Raw genomic sequence first — 19,211 nt, 5'->3', positions numbered from 1 at the left:
GGAAAGACCCAGGAACCTGGTCTGTAATTTCATGGAGTAAGAACATCAGTTGGAGAGCCCTTGACAAACTTACCGTTATGGGCTTCAGCGGGTGATAGTCCCCAAACTCCAATGGCACAGCCTCGAGCCGGCATGATGCAAACTCAGCCTTGTAGTTCCTGCTCCTGGAATGCCTGGCAGATAGCAAAACCCAGACAATGATCAGCGGAGGGAGACAGAGAAAACACTAGAACTGTTTGCTCAGACTTCCTCAAGGATACAGCAGTTTATAGTGGAACGATACTTCTACAAACACCGAGAAACGCTAAATAGAATTTTAACACTCAGTTCAAGGTGTAAGTAGCTGCCAAGGCATCCGGGACCCGTGAGGCCAGATGCCAGAACCAAGGGCGCTCAGTGAAGTGAAGCCAACTTCCCTCCCCAGCCTCTCCCGAAACAACCAGGACTTGAAAGAAGAGCTTCTCAAGAGCAGGGGGTGCAGAGAAGCGAGAGATCGGGCCCTGGTTTCCCCCGCAAAGTGTTCACAGAAGCTGAATAAAGCCAGAGAAAGAAGCTGAGCAGGAAGTAGACAAAGAGCACATGGGTTTTCATCCGTCTTGTGAAGGGATCGTTGACACACCTGGGAAAGACAGACAGGAAGCACAGTGAAGAGCTGGAAAGGTGCCAAGGGGCAGGAAGGGAAGGTCTAACACACACACAACTGGAACCCTAAAGGGGAAGAGAAAGAATGGGCAGAAGCAGTGTGTGAAGGGATGACAGCTGAAACTAAAGACATCAAGCTACAGATTCAAGAAACACCTGTGCCCCAAGCAGGACCTGTACAAAAGCAAAACTAAAACCAGACTTAGGGCTTTCAAAGTAAAATGGCTAAAAACTAAAGAGAGGATTTCTTAGAAGGAAAAAAGACACCTTATTTTCAAAGAATGATTACTGTCTCAGCAGAGATGAGAGCCAACAGGCAAAGGGATGGTACCACTCAAGTCCCGAGGAAATTAACTGCCAACCAAAAATTCTGCACCTACGGAAACTGCCCTTCGGTCATAAGGGCTGAAGAGCTTCCAGTCAAAGAAAAAGGGGGAAAAAAAGGTACATGTGGAAACAAAGTGATCTCAATCAAAAACAAAACCTATATATATAACATGTACACGTATGTGCATGTACACACTCATATCACCCATACCTACTTTAGAGTAATTGAAAGTAAAGGTGTGGGTAAAACTAGATTAGTGACTGCAAAAAATGGTAACTTACGGTATTTAAAATACACGTAGCATTAAAACGCACAACTAGCACAGAAGAGGTGCTAAGTTCTGAAATCCTCACCCCCAAAGATGATGGTGTCAGAGGAGATGGGCCTTCAAGACGTGATGAGGCCGCAAGGGAGGAGCCTCATGAGGGGGATCAGAGCCCTGAGACCAGGGACCCCAGGAGCCCCCCACCCCATGAAGACACACCATGCAGGTGTTGGGATCCCAGACTTCCAGCCTCCAGGAGAAACAAATACTTTTGTTTATAATTGTCCCCATCTGTAGTCTTTTTTTTTTTTTTTTATAGTAGCCCAAATGAACTAAGATAACAGGGACTGAGAAGTGGGAGTGTTGCTGTACCAAATACCTAAAAAATGAGGAAGCAGCTCAGGAACCGGAACAGGTACAGGCTGGAAGGGTTTTGTAAGACAGACTAGAAATGTCATCGCCCCGGGTGGACGGTCACGGGTGATTGTCGTGAGGGCTCGGAGAGAGGGCAGGAGAGCTGCAGAGAAAGCCTCGACCCTCCTCCAGAACACGCCAGTGGCTGCAAACAGAAGCTGCTAGAAGTTCGGACGGTGAAGGTCAGTCTAGCGAGGACTCACTCAGATGGAAATGAGATGGAAATGAGGACCAGGTAACTGGACATGGAAAGGTGCTCCCTGTCATAATGTGGCAGGCAGCTTGGCTGGACTGCGCTCACATCCTGGTGCTCTGCGGAAGGCAGAACCTGGGAGCCATGAAATGGGGTACATGGGTGAGGACATTTCTAAGCAAAGTGTTGCAGGAGCAACTTGGCTGCTCTTGAATACTTACGGTAAAAACCAAGAAGAGAGAAATGACTGAAAGCCGGAATGGCTCATCAAAAGGGAAACAGGTTTTAAAAACTTGGAGAACACTAGAGCCTCAAAGAGCAGAGAGAGCCGGTCACCTCGTTCCTCAGCCTCCACCCCCTCCCACCATGACCCCGTGCCACTCCCTGCCCCCTGGCTTCATTAGTCCTTGCAGGGACCCCAAATCCAGCTGCGCTGTGCCACCTGTCAGCCTTACTCGAGCTCCACTAACCCAGAAACCTAACTCCATACAAGAGAACGGAGATCCTAGGTCATTTCATGCCTATCCCTTTCTAAATTAACAGTGGCTTTGAGGGCAGGAACGGAGGAAGGCCGGTCAACAATACTGGTAGAGCTCGACTTTTTATTTTTTTGAAAGGAAAACCCCTATCACGATATATTTATTGCCTAATGTCTCTGGGTCACACTCACCAACCACACCGGTCCTCGTCTCCCAAAAATATAAAATGCTCTTCCAAACTCCCTTTGATATGCAGCCAGCCAATCCTTGACTTATATAATAAACAAAGACCTCAAGAATAAATAAATTGGAGTAATAGCCATCGGCAGCCGTAACAGAGTTTAAAAATCAAATGACACAGGGCACCTGGGTGCCTCAGTCGGTTAAGCATCTGCCTTCGGCTCAGGTCATGATCCCAGGGTCCTGGGATCAAGCCCACATCAGGCTCCTGGCTCAGCGGGGAGCCTGCTTCTCCCTCTCCCTCTCCCTCTCCCCCTGCTCATGCTCTCTCTCTCTGTGTCTCAAATGAATGAATAAAATCTAAAAAAAAAAAAAAAATCAAATGACACTTTCCCTCCTTTCAGATCATTCTTAACTTTATCAATAGAATTTTGAAAGGTTTAGTAGGATGAGTGGAAATGTAATCGGACCGGAAATTCAGTTGCTAATGTTTTTCATCCCTGTCATAATCGTCAACAAATCAATCAACAGCTGAGAAAAGTACAGTATCAAAAAGAGTAGGGTGATATGCAGAATAGAAATAACAGTTCTCGCTTGTTATGTGCTGACTGTATACGGGGATCCATGCCAAGCCCTTTCCCTGCACTCATTTAACCAACCCCCTGATGCAGGTGCTATTATTACGCCCATTTTCCAGACGGAGAAGCTGAGGCTTAGAGTTGAGGTGACAGCAGCAAGTGCTGAGGGACACAAGCAACCTGAGGCAGCCCGATTCTCAGATGCAGGGGCTCTGGAGACCAGCTGGGGGTCATCTTGAGAACCTTAAACAATTGTCTACTTTTGTCTATTTTTTTTTTAAAGGGCCAAGCTTTGAAATACATTTTTTAAGTTTGAGGGGAGGGGGAAAAATACTGCTTCTGGGAAAAACAAAAAAAGCGGGGGGGAAACACTTATCCTTTTAGAAATTCCATGTCAAACAGCTGGTCTTTCTATCACTTCTTCCACTCAAATTTGCTCTAGGCTCCTAACTAGTTTCCCCACAATTTGAGATGCTAAAGCCTGGTCCTCACGGCCTGGGTCTTTGGTAAGGCCAACGGCGCCCCCCAACGGGCATTTTCTCACAATCCCTACTTTGCTTTTTCCATTCAGAACAGAGCAGACTCGGCTGATAAAAATCGCCCATCATCCCAGCCCCTGGCAACGCTAAAGGCTCGCGTGGGTCCTTGACGGCTGCCAGGGAAAAAAAAAAAAGCCATCATTTCCCACCGCAGCTGGCTAACACTTCAGCGACTTCCTTCCCAGGTCTTGATATGCTAAATCGGGATTGGATGCCCCCGAGTTTCCTTAGATCTAGTCACGCGAAGCACCTTGTAGGGTATCATTAAGGCTTAATTAAACACCAAAACCAATGAGAAACATCTGGCTTCAATTAACTTGTCTGGAAGTTTCGAATGAGAAAATCCAGGAAGATGCTATTTTAATCTGTGCATCCCAGTACATTTTTACCTGCGATCTTTTTACTTTAAATCAAACAGAGGTGCCATAAACCTTTTAACACCTGGGGTCTGCAAAGCCCCTGACCTGGCCGTCCTCTCCAGGTTCCTTCGGCAGCACATATTCATCCTAACGATTCCCAACACTTGCTGCTCTTTAAAGGGACCAAGCGGCACCTGGGTGGCTCAGCCCGTTAAGCGCCCAACTCTTGATTTCGGCTCACTTCATGATCTCAGGGTCGTGACCTCGAGTCCCACATCAGGCTCTGCACTCAGCACAGAGCCTGCTTGGGATTCTTTCCATCTGGCCCTCCCCTTGCTGGTGTGCGTCCTCTCTCTCGCTCTCTCTAAATAAAATTTTTTAATAAATAAAGGGACCGAGTTTTAACCTTGCTGTGCCTTGCATGGAGCATGGCAGATAGTAGGTGCTCAGCAATATTCTGTGGGATGAATGAGGAAACAGAGAAGGTCTACAGAGAAGAAATGGGTTTCTTTCGTTAAATTTGACATTTATGGAGCCTTTTGTGTGTGCACCAGGCACTGTGTTAAGTGCTTAATGTGTAGCATATCATTTAATCCTCAAAACAACCCCACTTTTCAGGTGAGGAAGTGGAGGTAGAGAGGTGAAGCAGTTAGTTTACCTAAAGTCGTACAGCCTGCAAGGAGCTTGAGGTTTGGAGCCCAGAGGCTGTGCTCCTAACCATTACCAGCAGCTGGACTTCCAATCCAGGCCCTGGGCTGCAGGTTTGGGGTGCAGGGCTCCCCAAGCCCAGCTGCGTTGTCGTGGATCTCCCCAGAATGCCTCTTTCGACCCACACTTTATTATCTGTCTCTTCGAGTGTGGAAGGCAGCTGTTTATCAAGCATAAAATCAGAAGGTTGTATGTATTTCTAGAGTCTAAGGCTGTGTATTCATTTACTCACTCATTCAAGGTAAACCACTTTACATCATTTGGAAAGAAAGATCAGAAAACTATCTCCCTTTCTGAGATGCAGGGTAGAGCGCATATCCCCAAATAATCCCACTGTGACCGTCACAGCTTGCTGCCTTCTGGTGCACACACAGCACCAATCCCTCCCAGCCACTCCAGTCACAAGAGCGCGGACAGGCGGGTCAGCCAGGGCACATGCCGTTCCTGCCTGTTATGAGCTCCTATGCATCCTCCAAACCCAATTTAAGACTCTGCTCCTCTTAAGTCTTCCCGGAACCCCCCAGGGGAGGTTATGCCTCATCCCAATGCCTGCTTTGGAGACCCTTCTGTTGTGTGTGTCTGCTCCATTCAACTGTCAACTCCTTGAGGCCAAGCAGTATGTCTGAAGGCTCTGCACCCGCAGTGCCCAGCACGCAGTGGGACGAATGGAAGCCATTTTACAAATAAAATCAAGAGTCCTCCAGGTGAGCTGAACAGCGGAGGAAACAGCCAGGTGTCCCGTATCATCCAGACTCAGAGCTGAGCCCACCCCCTGCATGCAGCGCCCCCAGAACCTGGGAAACAGGAAGCCGGGAAACTGGAGTTTTCTTTATGAAATGAATGGGGGGGGGGGGCGTGAAAGGTTCAAGAAAGGGGTAGCCGGGGGGGGACCAAGATTCCCCCCGTCCTGTCTCAGGGACCTCTTCTGGAGGGGTAGAGGCCGGGGAGTCTGTGGTCAAAACCACCCGGGATGCGATGGGAGACTCCGCCAGCACGCCCGAAAAGAGCAATTCCCATTCACTCGCGCGCACACGCTCACACTCGAAGAGACAGACCCAGACACAGCAAAAAGAGCCCCTCTGCGAAGACCACCCGCCGCTTCTTCCTTACCAGGGAAAGACGGCCATCTTCTCAGTCACATGAGCGCTTGTGCTGGGGCAGCCAGCCCTCTTCTCCCTCCCAGACACCGCCTCGCCCCGCCCCGCCCCGCTCTGGCCGCCATGATTGTAAGGGGCAGACGCTCCCCCGCTGAGCCTCGCGAGCGCCATGATTGTGAGGGGCAGGACCCCCCTCGCGGAGCTTTGGCAGCGCCATGATTGTCAGGGGCGGGCGGACTTCCCCTGAGCCTGTCCTCGGCGCCATAATTATGAGGGGCAAACGCACTTCCTGTGAGCCGGTCATCGGCACCATAATTTGGGGGGGGGGGCACGCGCATCAACTAAGCCGTTCGTCGGCGCCATGGTTGTGAGGGGCATACGCACTTCCGTTGTGCTGTCCACTGACGCCATGACTGTGAGGGGTAGATACCTTTCCTCAAAGCCGAGGCTGTACTGGTCCGTTAGCGTTATAGTTAAGGAGACGGGCGCCAGTGTCGCAAAATCCAGGCTCTGCTCTTTGCCAATGACGTGATTGTGAAGGGCAGGTGCTCTCCCAATGGATGCCTTCCCTTACATCCCAGGTTGCGACGTCCACCGGCATTATAGTTATTGGGATGGGCACCAGCATTGAAGGCCCGAGACTGTGCCGGTTGTGGTGATTGTAAGGGGCAGGCACACTTGCGCAGAATGGTCCGCGGTGCCATGATTGTGAGAGTCAAATACACTTCCGAAGCGCGTCTCAGACGCCATGATCGTGAGGGGCAGGCCGACTTCCCCGAAAGGTCCGCCGTTCCACGACCGTGAGGGGCCAGGCACACTTCCGGAGCGCCGGCCTAGACGCCATGATTGTGAGGGGCGGGCGTACGTCCACGGACTTGTGCCCCCATGACTGTAAAGGCAGATACCCGCCTTCAAAACCCAGGTTACACCGTTCGCCAGCACTACAGTTATGAGGGCGGGCACTAGTGCGGAAAAGCCGAGGCTGTGCAGTTACTGGCACGACTGCGAGGGACAGACGCATTTTCGCTCCACTGCAACGCCGTGATTATGAGGGGCGAATACACTTTCGGAGCGCCGCCTGCTTCGCCGTGATTGCGAGAGGTGGGCGTACTTTCCCTCCTGTGGCGCCATGATTGTGAGGGGCATGCGCCCTTCCGGTGGGCTACTGAGGCGCCATGATAGTAAGGGGCGGGCACATCTCCATTGCGGTATCTGCGACGCCATGATTGTGAAGGGCAATCGTATGTGCGCCCCCCCCCCCCCCCGCCCCGGGAGGCGCGCCGCAGCGTGGACATGCGCCGTGTATAGGAAGGGGTAGCCGGCTACCTAGCCCACCAGCGCCCTCTGGGGGCGCAAAAGAATCCGCACACGGACGCAGCGAAGCGGCTAGCCGCGGCTGGGGATGGGGAGACGGTGTCTGGGGTTCGCGCGGTTTTACAGCGAATTCGCTGTTTGGCTGGGGTAGGCGCCGTTCTTACCAGGCCGCTGCTTTCCCCTCCCGACGCCCCTCCCAGGACTAACAACCCGGGTCTCTAAGGGCTGCCGTGGCCCGGAGATGACCGCCTTCAGCTGGAGCTAAGCCACATAGGGAAGTTGGGGTTAAGCTTGTCACCCAACTTGGCAAAGCTGAATGTTTCCGTAAGGGTGGATACCCGATTCGACCACAGAACTTATGTGTTGTAGTGTTTTCCCGGGGTAAAAAAAAATCGGGGTATCTTCCTAAGAGCTACTGTTTGCTGCATGCTTTACTGTGTCAGGCGCTGTGCAACCGCTTCACGGGCCCCTCCCAGCAAACCTCTGAGATCTGCACCATGGCCCCCTGTTCGGGAGCCACCGCAGGTGGAGTGCCTGAGGCGCTGAGTGCCCCGAGCGGCAGCGGCTGCGGTTAACCGATCTGGTGGGGAGACGTGCTTAATCACCAGGCGGCGTCTCATCCCCGCTGGGCCCCGTTCCTCGCAAGTGGCCTCTGACAGCGCATGAACCACGTTCCCGGGAAAACGGCGCAATAATACACTCGGCGGCACATGGGAGTTCCGCACGCCGGGCCCCGCTGACTCTCACGTGTGGGGAGACGGCTCTAAAACGCCCCGCGCCGGGCGCCTGGGTGGCTCAGCCGGTTAAGCGTCTGCCTTCGGCTCAGGTCATGATCCCAGGGTCCTGGGACCGAGCCCCGCATCGGGCTCCCTGCTTGGCGGGAGGCCTGCTTCTCCCTCTCCCACTCCCCCTGCTTGTGTTCCTTCTCTTGCTCTCTGTCAAATAAATAAATCTTTAAAAAATAATAATAATAATAAAATAAAACGCCCCGCGCGCGGTCAGCGCTCGCCTGAAGCTGAGCATCCGCAGGCCCGCAGAGGATCGCGTTGCACCTTCAGAGCTCTTGTCTGCACGGCAACCTGCTGTCGCCGGCGTGTGCACCCCGGCGCGGGCTCCGATTTGGGTCCGGCGCGGCCGGGCTTCTGCAGCTCGGACGAGCTCCGGGGCTGGGTGAGCGGGGCGCGTACCCCCAAGCCGGCTGTTTTAACCCACGGGAATGTGCGGGGGGGGGGGGTTACCCCACCACCGGCTGAGAAGTAAACCACCTGAAGAAACCGAAGAATTGAGAGCCACAGAGAAACTGGCCACGAAAGGAAGTGAAAAGGCAGTATTTTGTTGTCAACGGTAATTTTGGCTAGACACGATTTTTGGCCCTCAGAGCTGTCCTTAGAACTTAATTGAGGATGTGACTCAGTCACTACACCATATTCCAGTTTGATTTGCTGTATTCAGCAAGTCTCCCTTCTGTGTGTGTGTGTTTTAGATTGGGTTCTGGGTTTTGTTCTGTTGGGGGGGGGGGTGGGGGATTTTAAATTCCAGTTAACATACAGTGTAGTATTAGTTTCAGGAGTACAGCATAGTGATTCTTCCTTGTTTCTTTTAAATTATTTTTGTAAAGATTTTATTTGACAGCACAAGTAGGCAGAGGGAGAAGGCTCCCGTGGGAGCAGGGAGCCCGATGCGGGGCTCGATCCCAGGACCCCGGATCATGACCCGAGCCGAAGGCAGACGGTCAACGACTGAGCCACCCAGGCGCCCCTTAAATTATTTTTATAACCCATACGTGTGCTGGCTATAGTCCCTCAGTGATAAAGCATTCCACCTCCGTTTGCTTATTTTTGTATAACCGTTAACTTTTCATTTACTTTTCATTTAACTTTTCGCTGGGGGCTGGGGGCTGGGGGCGGGCTTGTTTTCAGCTCCAGTCATATCATGTCCACCATTCCCAGCAGATGAAATGAACCACAGCTGAAGGGCGGCCCCAGGAAAAGGTGAGCGGTTTTCAGATTATACAGTGCAGGCTCTCCTCTAAAAGAGGTGAACGTGAGGCAGTAACAAGACCTGGATCTTGAAGTGGTGCTAATTATCATCAGCAGCTTTGAGGTGAGCTTCAACCTCAGCATTCCCTCCCCTTGGCCCGGAGCAGGCGGCTAGCTCCGACTGAGCTAAGGGAGTCCAGCTCCAGTGAACTTTCCCTTCCTGGAAAGTCCGATTCGTTCAAACTCAAATGCTGGACGAAGCCCTGGTATAGGTTACACATTAAATAGTGGGACATACCTTTCATGGGACTTTTAATTATAAAAAAGATCAATATAGTATTAATGTTTTGGCCAGAGATTTTTCAGTATTTATCCCTTAATGGTCCTTTCCTTGATAAATAACGATCAAACTACATTTCTTTTAAGATGGAAAGTTTATTTTGCCTTTTGCCTAGAAGCAAAACTAGTGAAAATTAAAGTATAAAAATAAATACAATTTACGTTAATGGACATTCCACTCAAAAATAACAAAAATAATGTATATAAATAAATCCATTAAAAGCACAAAACAATGGCACTTTTATGAGAAAAGGCTGTGAACATTAAAAATATGTATAAAACAGGCTTTTATCTTTAAAAAAAAAAAACACTCCCATTACTCAACCTTAATCTAAACCTACTTTTAACTTCCTCCAAAACATACTATTTGTTTTAGCTAATTTGCATTAGTGCGCACAAAACTTGTAGCATCTGTCTGTCTTTCTGGAAAGACCCACAATATGAGTAAGCTGTATCCTGAGTTTTCAGAATTATAAAGCACAATTTATCGTATTAAGATATTTTGATATACTTTGCCTACAAATAAAAAATTGGTAACTCAGACATTTTTTACCGTCTTCTGATTTCCTGGCTCACTCAATGAATGATAAATGATACATATCTCAAGAAAATCAAGTTTACACCCAGAGTAGATTATTGTCTGTCTACGGCTGGATGTAGCAGCTAAATTTTTAAATAGGACAGAAAGTTGGAGAAAACAATCTTTATCTCCACCTTCTTAAAAGGATATTAAGAATATATAGTCTGCATTTTCAAAATACCAGTATCATTTAAAATTCAAGTTAGAAAGAGTAAATGTACACAGTCCCAATTGTATGTGAGAAGCACAAAGCCCTTTTTGGAAATGGCATGATAAATTAACAGTGACATTCTCTTTCATAAAATGTTCCCTTGGTAACATTTTTTGGTTTATATTTTAAATGAATACATTAGTGATGAAAACCTTAAACATCAGTGCCTCTTAAGTAATGCAGAATTTCAACTCGACAATATTACCACCCCACTGGAAGGTCTGAACTTATTGTTACCGTATAGCCCTTTAGTGTCTCCTAAATCAGGCAAGCTAGAAAAAACAGACTATGAAGGAACAAAACACGCAGACCACCAAGAAAACAGAAGTGCATGCAGTGTGACTCTATTTTACAGAAATGGATGCACTGATTCACTCCTAGGTGCCACTACATTCAAGAAGATTGTGCTATCTCCCTAATTTGTTACCCTCCACAGAAAGATTTTATGATTTAGGAGAAGTGTGTCCAAGAGTACTGGGGTAACCTACATTAAACCTAATATTTCTGCACAAGAAAACTAGCGGTTAAGAGGAATGTATACTGTTGACCATAATGGTGGCTCCCAGCTACTTCTGTGGTAAATTCTGGATGGACTACAATCAGCAGGCAAGTGTTTTCTCCTATGAGATTATCCCGTAAGTCCAAGAATATGAAGACTGAGAGATTAATCAGTGTTTAAATTTTACAAAACCAGAGAAAGACATTCTCCTGTAGTAATTTCCCCTCAAATAGAATAGAATCTAATTTATCAAATTTAGCAATCAGTATGCAGAGATGAATGAAATTTGTATTTCCAAACTTACTTGTAATTTATCACACCTTTTCAACATTTTACAGAAATAAACCCAAATGTCCTTGAAATTTATAAAAAACGTTCTCAGCAGACATCTGGGTACAGAAAACAAACTTAAGTTTGTACAGGTTAAGCAAAGAGATGGTCGATTACTAAATACTACTGTGTCTTCACCCAGACCTAATGTTAAGAGGATAATGAGGGTGTAGGGAAGGAATTAGCCAGACTGATCGAGTCTGCAGATATTGCTCAGCCCTTTGATGTCACTTTGCCTGTGTAAACAGTCCAGGGTTAACTAAAGAGTCCTGGGCAGGGAAAACAGTAAGCATGAAGCCCCCCATCCCGCCCCTTGTTTATCCTAACGAATGTTGTCTTCTTAAATTGTCGCAACATTTGGCCGCTTTCTTTGGATTTTTCCTGCATATACTCCTAAAAAAAGAGGAAAACTAATATTATTTCTCAATGTCAATTTTTCTATAATTCCAATTAATGAGTGTTCACTATATACCAGGCACCAAGCTAAGCGATATACATGATCATACTTAATCCTTACATAAAATAATCCCGACGTAGAAACTGTTACTACTATTTTAAGGATAATAAAACCGAGACATGGGAGAGTAAGTCACGTGCCTAAGCAGCAGCCAGAAGCTCTGAGAACCCAGTTACACCTGATTTGTTGTTTTACTTAACAACCATTTTGCATGACTGCTTCTACTTTGCTTTAATTAGTGGCTTTTGAATGTCACTATAAACTCCTGAGTCAAGCACAAGACAACAAATGAGCAAATGTTTTAAAACATGAGATCAGAGATTGCAACTTAGTTTGTAAGAACTATAAATAACTTTAAGTGCTTTGCAGCAAACTGTAACCCCTTAGCATCCTACTTTGGTCTAGGAGTATGAAAGTCTATCATCACAACAAAAATGAGCTTTCTATAAATTGCTTAACAAAGGGTTCATTCTCCATGCAGATCAGAATAAAGCATAAGTTTGTATGAAACATAATCCAGGCCATTAAAAATCTAAGCAGGAAAGAATAATCTTTTCAACTGCCACTATGGATCTCTATGTTGAGATTCATAGTAAGAATTTTAATCAGTCATATCCCAAATTTTTAATTTATGTAAAATGATAAAATCTTTAGTCTTTTTAATTGTCTAAGGCATTCATGTACAAGTAAATCTTTAGAAAAAATAGGAAATTTTGTACTTGTTTAGATATATAATAATTATACACATTAAGTTCGTTTGTATTTACGTTGCAATGCAATTAAACCACACTAGTTCTAGATACTGAACTTCAGTACATTACTAACTGCAATGACCTATTCATCCTTAATACTGTTGAGTATTACTTGCTCTTTTTCTTACAGATTCACGAGGGACAAACAGTGGAGATGAAATGCATGAGACAAGAACATGGGATAGTCGTCACCGTGGAAAGTGGAGAATATCACACAAAACAATACTAATTCCTCAATGAATCACCAACTGGCCAGGATTTATCATAATATATAACTCTAATATGGTAAAAAAATTGAAAAGGTCTTAAAATTCCATATAACCTCACAAGCAACAGATCTGGTGTTTGGTCTGAGTTCTTCCAGTAACCTTTCAAACCAGCTCATTCTGACCACCTCTGGAATAAGCAGCATCTTCAACTATATAATCTCCTTTAAAACAACTCCACTGACTGTCACTCACAGCAACTTTCAAAAGATGACCTTTTATATTATACTCTACATATGCAACACCATGAATTAAATTCACTATATACATGCAAAAAGTCAGCAATCATTTCAAAGTTATGATCAGTATATCTCATCCCCTCTTCAAACTTAGTGAACAAATAGCAATGACACAAAAAAATTTCTTATGTTGTTCAGTCCCTCCTAATTTGGAGGAAATCACTTAGTAATAAAAACGCTAATATATGCCTAATTGCATATTAATGGGAAGATTAGAATTGATTAGAGATTTAATCTTCATTGCCTAGCAATTAATTTAGGTTTCTTTTAAATGTTTAGAAAGCAGTGTAGTTAAAGCAAAGCATTTTGAAAGTATTTTTAATGGATCACATCATTTTTGGTGAGCTTATCAAAGTGTCTTAACAAAGGTACCTACAAAATATTAAAACATTAGCTTAAGAGCTTTGCATTCGCTTAATACTGAATTTGTCTTCTTGCCACCATAAACAATTTAAAATCCATAAAATAACAAAAACAAAACTTACCCCCTCCCACCTGGCATATTCACATGTGATCTTGTGGCCAGAGGGAAAAATTTTTCATCACTTTACGTGCAGATACAAATATTCCCGGTGATACACTTCCCCAAAGCCGAACAAACACGCACAGATTTAGGCATCAGATTATTATACTTTACTCATGTATAAAAAGGTTTTCTGAATTAAGCATGTATAATTCTACAAATTTTTCAGATTAAAAAAAGTATAGTGTTTCATTATAGAAATCAAGATCGGACCCATAGGTTTACTATGATCTCCTGACTGCCACAAAATACTAACACAAATGATCACCCGCAGGAATGGCTGTGAATATGCCCAAATTACGGTGGCAAGGAAAGACAAGATAGCGTGGCCTGCATCACGGGGCAGCCCGTGCACGTCCTTCTATTGAACGGTCTTCAGGAACTCATTTGCTACACACCTGAAACAGGCGCTGTGTTAGGCACTCTGCTCTGTGAAGACTTCTGTCTATTTTGCACAACCCCCTTCACTGATGTCTTAGGGGTTCTAATTGAATATAAAAAAATTAATAAGTCACTTGCATTAAGGTCTAAATGTTCAACATTCAAAGAAAGCAACCATAGTGCATCAATGGTTCCAAGTACAAATAAGCTTGAAAAGGACTTAAGTCTCACGCATGCGCACAGAAAGGAAACTACACTCTGCTTCAGCAGGGGACTAGAACCAAGGCTTACACTTTGTTGGGGAAGCACTTTGGTGATGCTGAACTTACTGTATGGATGCTTACAATACTTAATGAGCAAAATGGTATGAAATGAAAAGTAAAAACATGCCATCATAAGATGATAATTAAGATATAATACACAACAGTACACCAAAGGGTTATCTTTGAACACAAAGCGTTAAAAGATCTTCGTAATGCTATGAATAAGTCACATTTGTAAAATAGTTATCCTTTATTAAAGAGCACTAAATTATGTTTCCCACTCAAAGCTAATCTTGATTTGGATGTTTTTAAATACCCAGCAGGGACATTCTTACCCTTGTCTACTAAGTAGCCTGTGAATGGGTGCATTCTGTCCTTGGTTTGGCTGAAGGACTCTGTTGACAAAGTAAGTAAAAAATTAATTCAAAAGAGAATGATATAAATTCAGTTCCCCCTCCCATTTTCTTTTAACAGATGAAAGATGATTAACAATGAGATGGAAGTCATCTATAAGGATAGGCCAATATAATAATACCACATAGCAAATCAAACTGATTGAAGCATATTAATATGGTACTTATATTTTGCTCACCGAGAGCCCAAATCTTAGGTTTTTATCAGGATGTCCAACATAACTGTTTAACTCTTGTGTTTTTAGGTAATTTATTTATATACTTTACAAAAACCAACTTTTCCTTTCAAACATCAAGTAACATCGCTCTTGTAAAAGTAGAAAACAGGTCAGAAATATTAAGCTAGCTTTCTAAGGTTTGTATTTATTTTTTTTAAAGATTTTATTTATTTATTTATTTGAGAGAGAGAGAGTGTACAGCGGGGAGGGGGAGGACAGAAGCAAGCTTCCCACTGAGCAGGGAGCCCGATGTGGGGCTCAATCCCAAAACCCTGGGATCATGACCTGAGCCAAAGGCAGATGCTGAACTGACTAAGCCCCCCAGGTGCCCCTAAGGTTTTTAAGTAAGTATCCTAAGTAAGTCCTGGACTTCAATGAGCTGAACTTGGCACATAAGGGGCTGAAATTTCTACCTGAGATGGCATATCCTAAAGAAAGCTCCAGAAACACCTGGTCTGATCATGTAACCAGGTACATGACCCAGCGTTAATATGGATCTCAGCCCCTCTTCAATCCTCTAGTCAGCAGGGAGTATTCTACTGATCTCAAGTTAGAACTAAATCAACAGAAAGTAAGCTTGGGATTTATAAATTTTTTTAAAATAAATAGCTTCTCACAGAGATGAAGTGATTTTTCTCACCTTGTTTCAGAAGCATTTTGTTTAACCAGAAATTTCTTATTTGGCATTCCCATTTCAGCAGCTCTAACACAATATAAAAATAAGGACAAACACTGTATTTAGAAAGGGAGAGAAAACACTTATGGATGTGATACAGGACGACAGAAACAAATCATTTACATGTTGCTGTACTACTCAACTGGACTCAGTGCACTAGAGATTACTTTCCAGAAAGCAGCAGCTTACTAGAATAGCTACTAGGATGTTCTTGGCATTAGGTTTCCCTCCCATGAAGTCTTTCACACATTAGAAAAAGAATACATTCAAAAGATGTAAAATTAACACTGAATATAAAAATTAACTATTTTTAAGGCTGAGTGGCTATCGATGACACAAGTTGAACACTTAGTGTCACTTAGTAGTTTATACATTTACCTAAGGATGAAATCAGATTTTACCACCTGAATAATAAAACTTTATATTAAAAAAAGGGATTTCTATCAACTCAGCTGTAGAAAAGTGAACTTTTTTCTAATTTGAACACAAATAGACCAACAGATGACTAAAATTAATTGCTTTGCTAATAAATGAATTAATGTGACATGAAACAGAAAACTTACTTCATGTACTTCTTCCTATCGAGAGACTTCTGTGTTGCAGCCGACAGGGCCACTCGTGGACTTTTCATTTTGTCCTTGAAAATACAAACCAAAAAGCTTTAGTGGTACCAGTAATACCACTAAAATAATATAGGATGATTTCAAACTGCATGGAAAAGCTTGTCTTGCTAATATTTGGAACTTTAACTTAGTCTGTCTTTAGAACTAAAGCAGTCCAACTTCTTAAATAATTACAATTATTTTTCCCAATGAAATAATATAAATTTAGCTTCCTTTTCTTTTGTCAACCACATTAAAATCACCGATTCAAACCACACACCTCCAACACTCTGACATATTTCAAATAACTCTGGTTTCAAAAAAAAAAGCAAAATCCACATGGTAGTTTCAAGGAAATTCAATCAGGAGCCATGATAGTTTTTTTGTTTGTTTGGTTTTGTTTTTTCAATGATAGTTTTTCATAAGTCATCCAAACAACATTCAAAACTTCGACTCCAAAATCCAATCATAAAACAATACCCAATTCTTTTAAATCTGTCTTCAGAGTTAAGTGTTGCTGGTTATCCTGGGAACTGTCTGTGCTTAAGAATTGTAGGGAGGGGTGGAGGGCGCTTGGGTGGCTCAGTTGGTTAAGCGACTGCCTTCGGCTCAGGTCATGATCCTGGAGTCCCGGGATCGAGTCCTGCATCGGGCTCCCTGCTCGGCAGGGAGTCTGCTTCTCCCTCTGACCCTCCTCCCTCTCATGCTCTCTGTCTCTCATTCTCTCTCAAATAAATAAATAAATAAATAAAATCTTTGGGGCGCCTGGGTGGCTCAGTTGGTTGAGCGACTGCCTTCAGCTCAGGTCATGATCCTGGAGTTCCGGGATCGAGTCCCGCATCGGGCTCCCTGCTCGGCGGGGAGCCTGCTTCTCCCTCTGACCCTCCTCCCTCTCATGCTCTCTGTCTCTCATTCTCTCTCTCTCAAATAAATAAATAAATAAAATCTTTAAAAAAAAAAAAAAACAATTGTAGGGAGGGTGCTGAAGTCAAAACAGAGACTGAGATTTGGTATCAATTACCCCAAACCCAGAAGAACCTCATTGTGAAATAAGAAGAAATAAATAAACTGGTCTCTGTCCCTGGTTCCTGCTAATATTTTATCTTTGACCCCAGTTCCTAACAGAGCTCCTAAAACCCTTGTAAGGTGAGATCGTAATGGCAGCAGCATCTTTTGTTCTAATATTTGGTCTTTGACCTCAGTTCCTGACACAGAGCTCGTAAATCCCTTGGAATTTTCTGGGTGATAGGAGCATCTTTTGTTCTAATGAGACAACTTTTGGGGGCTCCCAGGTACAGGCTATTCATCAGAAAGACCAAGCAGGAGTAGAAGCTTACCCCCTTGCCCAGAGACAAGAGAGGAGCTACAGATTGAGTTAATCACTGATCATGCCTACATGATAAATCCTCCATAAAAACACCTAAAGTATGGGGTCAGAGAGCTTCCAGGTTAGTGAACACATCCACGTGCCGGGAAGATGGCACATTCCAACTCCATGGGGGACAGAAGCTCCTGCCCTTGGGACCCTTCCAGTCTCTACTCTATGCGTCTCTTCATCTGGTGGTTCATCTACATCCTAATTATGTCCTTTATTACATAATAAACCAGTAAATCCCCTAACAACTGTGAACCATTCTAGAAAATTATCAAACCGAAAGGTAGGGTTGTGGGAATCCTGTTTTATAGCTGGTAGAGTCAGAAATACAAGTGACAACCTGAGACTTTGGATGGGGAGTCTTAACTGCCTCCTTACCTTGTAGTATCTGACTCTTAATTCCAAGTAGATACTATCAGAACTGAAGTGAATTGTAGGACACCCCACTGGTGTGGGAGAAGTGGTCGGCATGGGGGAAAAACTCACACATCTGGTATCAGAAGTACCAGAAGTTTCATGAGTGTAGAAGAAATATTTTTTTCTTTTTCACTCATTCTTTAAAAAAACATATAACATACCATTTGCCTGAGCATTTTCTCTTTGCGAACTTCTCGATCATGATGTAGAATAGACATTCTTTCCGCTGCATCCATTACAAAGAATATGTCATGAATACCATACAGGGCAGCTCGCAACTAGGTTCAAAAGGAGAAAATATTGTACCCATTTAAAACGATGAGGTTAGAGTTCAGTAATATTAGATGCACTTGCACTTTTAAGTGAAAAAGGTTAGTTTTAATTAAAACCTATTTTCAGTGGCTAAATGAAGGGAGAGAGAGAAATTTCCATCTCCTAAAGGCCTTCACGATACATGCATTTACCTGAGCTAACACTCTTTCCTGAAGAGAGGCATCTTGCGCTGAAACAACTCCTCTCTTCAATGGTGCTTCTGACTGAAAACTCCTTATGAATTCCATAGTGTCCTGGAAGAAGAAATACTCTGTCAAAAACCACTTTTCTAGAAAAATTCATGATCACTGGAATTTCGTTTTGATTTTTTTCTCGGCCAATTCAAAATTACTAAGAACATAAAACTATTACTTATCCAAAGTTAAATGGCACTCACTTTGAAGAGACATCCACAAACTATTTTATTTACATACTTAAAAAAATCATCTGAATGAGATTAATCATATAATTGCCTACATTGCAGTGACTAAGAAATGTTTGATCTGCCTAAGTTCTGAACTAATGTGTCATCTGCAGCTAGTGACTAGCCGTCGCTGGACTGAGAAACTGAGCCAGAAGTGAAATAGGAACAACGGAGCAGCTCCTTACTTTTACAGTTTGGCGAAGTTGTTTCAGCTTATCTGTCTGCATAAGCCTACGAGTAAGAAATCCTTTTGCCACTGCAGTTATCTTGTTAAATTTTGTTTGTACTTCCGGACTAAAAACCTAGAAGAAATAAGACACAATGATTCAAGAATGAGCCTTATACTCCTTAATCTATTACAATGAACTAAATTCTACACACGTATGCTCTGTGTAGGTTCATCTCCTACACAGAGAAGAGCTAAGCTATTTGATGTAGGGCACAAACATCTGTCCTCATTTATACAACCTAAGATAATGTACCTCTTTAAAAAGTACAGATAGACAGACACGCAAATATCACTAAGTTTGCCCACCTGAGACCATTTAGGTTTGGCCCTTCCAAAAGGCCTTGTTACTGAGACTCTGGTCAAGCCACTAGTTGATGATCCCCAGAGGTAGAAGGGTGCTTCATTTGCAGAAGCAAAGCTATGCTGCAGGGCAGAGTTTGTGAAACCTAGGGAAATATATGTACAGTATTATACTTGACGGCACATAATCAGAATATGCAGAACAGCCAAATAAACACTTGTGACTCGCTAAGAATAACAACTGGCTCTGAAACTAGTCCACATGCAGACTTAAAATATTTATGGACTTTAAGCTTCTGCACCAGATGGATCTTTTCAACACCAACAGCG

At 44.0% G+C, this 19,211-nt stretch overlaps 2 protein-coding genes and 1 long non-coding RNA gene across 8 annotated transcripts in view; 1 reads left to right on the top strand and 2 right to left on the bottom strand.

The window, feature by feature from the left end:
• Window positions 1–5,869, bottom strand: part of VPS35L (VPS35 endosomal protein sorting factor like) — a 113,185-nt gene extending 107,316 nt beyond the window's left edge. For all 3 annotated transcript variants that reach the window (XR_004682333.1, XM_035022378.1, XM_035022379.1), the window contains exons 1-2: window positions 5,796–5,869; window positions 74–173 (exon numbers count right to left, since the gene is read on the bottom strand). Coding sequence is in view for 2 of the 3 variants with exons in the window: in XM_035022378.1 (XP_034878269.1) it covers window positions 74–173; window positions 5,796–5,812 (117 nt within the window). In the remaining variant the exon portion in view is untranslated. The remainder of the gene's footprint in view (window positions 1–73; window positions 174–5,795) is intronic.
• Window positions 5,870–7,152: 1,283 nt separating this feature from the next.
• LOC118021882 lies at window positions 7,153–13,054 on the top strand. The gene is made up of 3 exons (XR_004682332.1): window positions 7,153–7,243; window positions 9,049–9,087; window positions 12,374–13,054. It is a non-coding gene; the product is annotated as an uncharacterized LOC118021882 (long non-coding RNA).
• The window catches only part of CCP110 (centriolar coiled-coil protein 110), a 26,814-nt gene continuing 17,098 nt past the window's right edge, over window positions 9,496–19,211 (bottom strand). For all 4 annotated transcript variants that reach the window (XM_035022375.1, XM_035022377.1, XM_035022376.1 and 1 more), the window contains 9 exons: window positions 18,888–19,027; window positions 18,538–18,654; window positions 18,081–18,182; window positions 17,778–17,894; window positions 15,786–15,859; window positions 15,187–15,249; window positions 14,251–14,310; window positions 13,670–13,755; window positions 9,496–11,427 (listed from right to left, as the gene is read on the bottom strand). In XM_035022375.1, coding sequence (XP_034878266.1) covers window positions 11,375–11,427; window positions 13,670–13,755; window positions 14,251–14,310; window positions 15,187–15,249; window positions 15,786–15,859; window positions 17,778–17,894; window positions 18,081–18,182; window positions 18,538–18,654; window positions 18,888–19,027 — 812 coding nt within the window. In that variant the 3' untranslated portion in view covers window positions 9,496–11,374. The remainder of the gene's footprint in view (window positions 11,428–13,669; window positions 13,756–14,250; window positions 14,311–15,186; window positions 15,250–15,785; window positions 15,860–17,777; window positions 17,895–18,080; window positions 18,183–18,537; window positions 18,655–18,887; window positions 19,028–19,211) is intronic.

This window comes from Mirounga leonina, unplaced genomic scaffold (genome assembly GCF_011800145.1).
Source record: "Mirounga leonina isolate KUSES-001 unplaced genomic scaffold, KU_Mleo_1.0 Mir_175, whole genome shotgun sequence".
NCBI classification, from domain to species: Eukaryota; Metazoa; Chordata; class Mammalia; order Carnivora; family Phocidae; genus Mirounga; species Mirounga leonina.
This window is presented reverse-complemented; position numbering and strand designations above follow the sequence as displayed.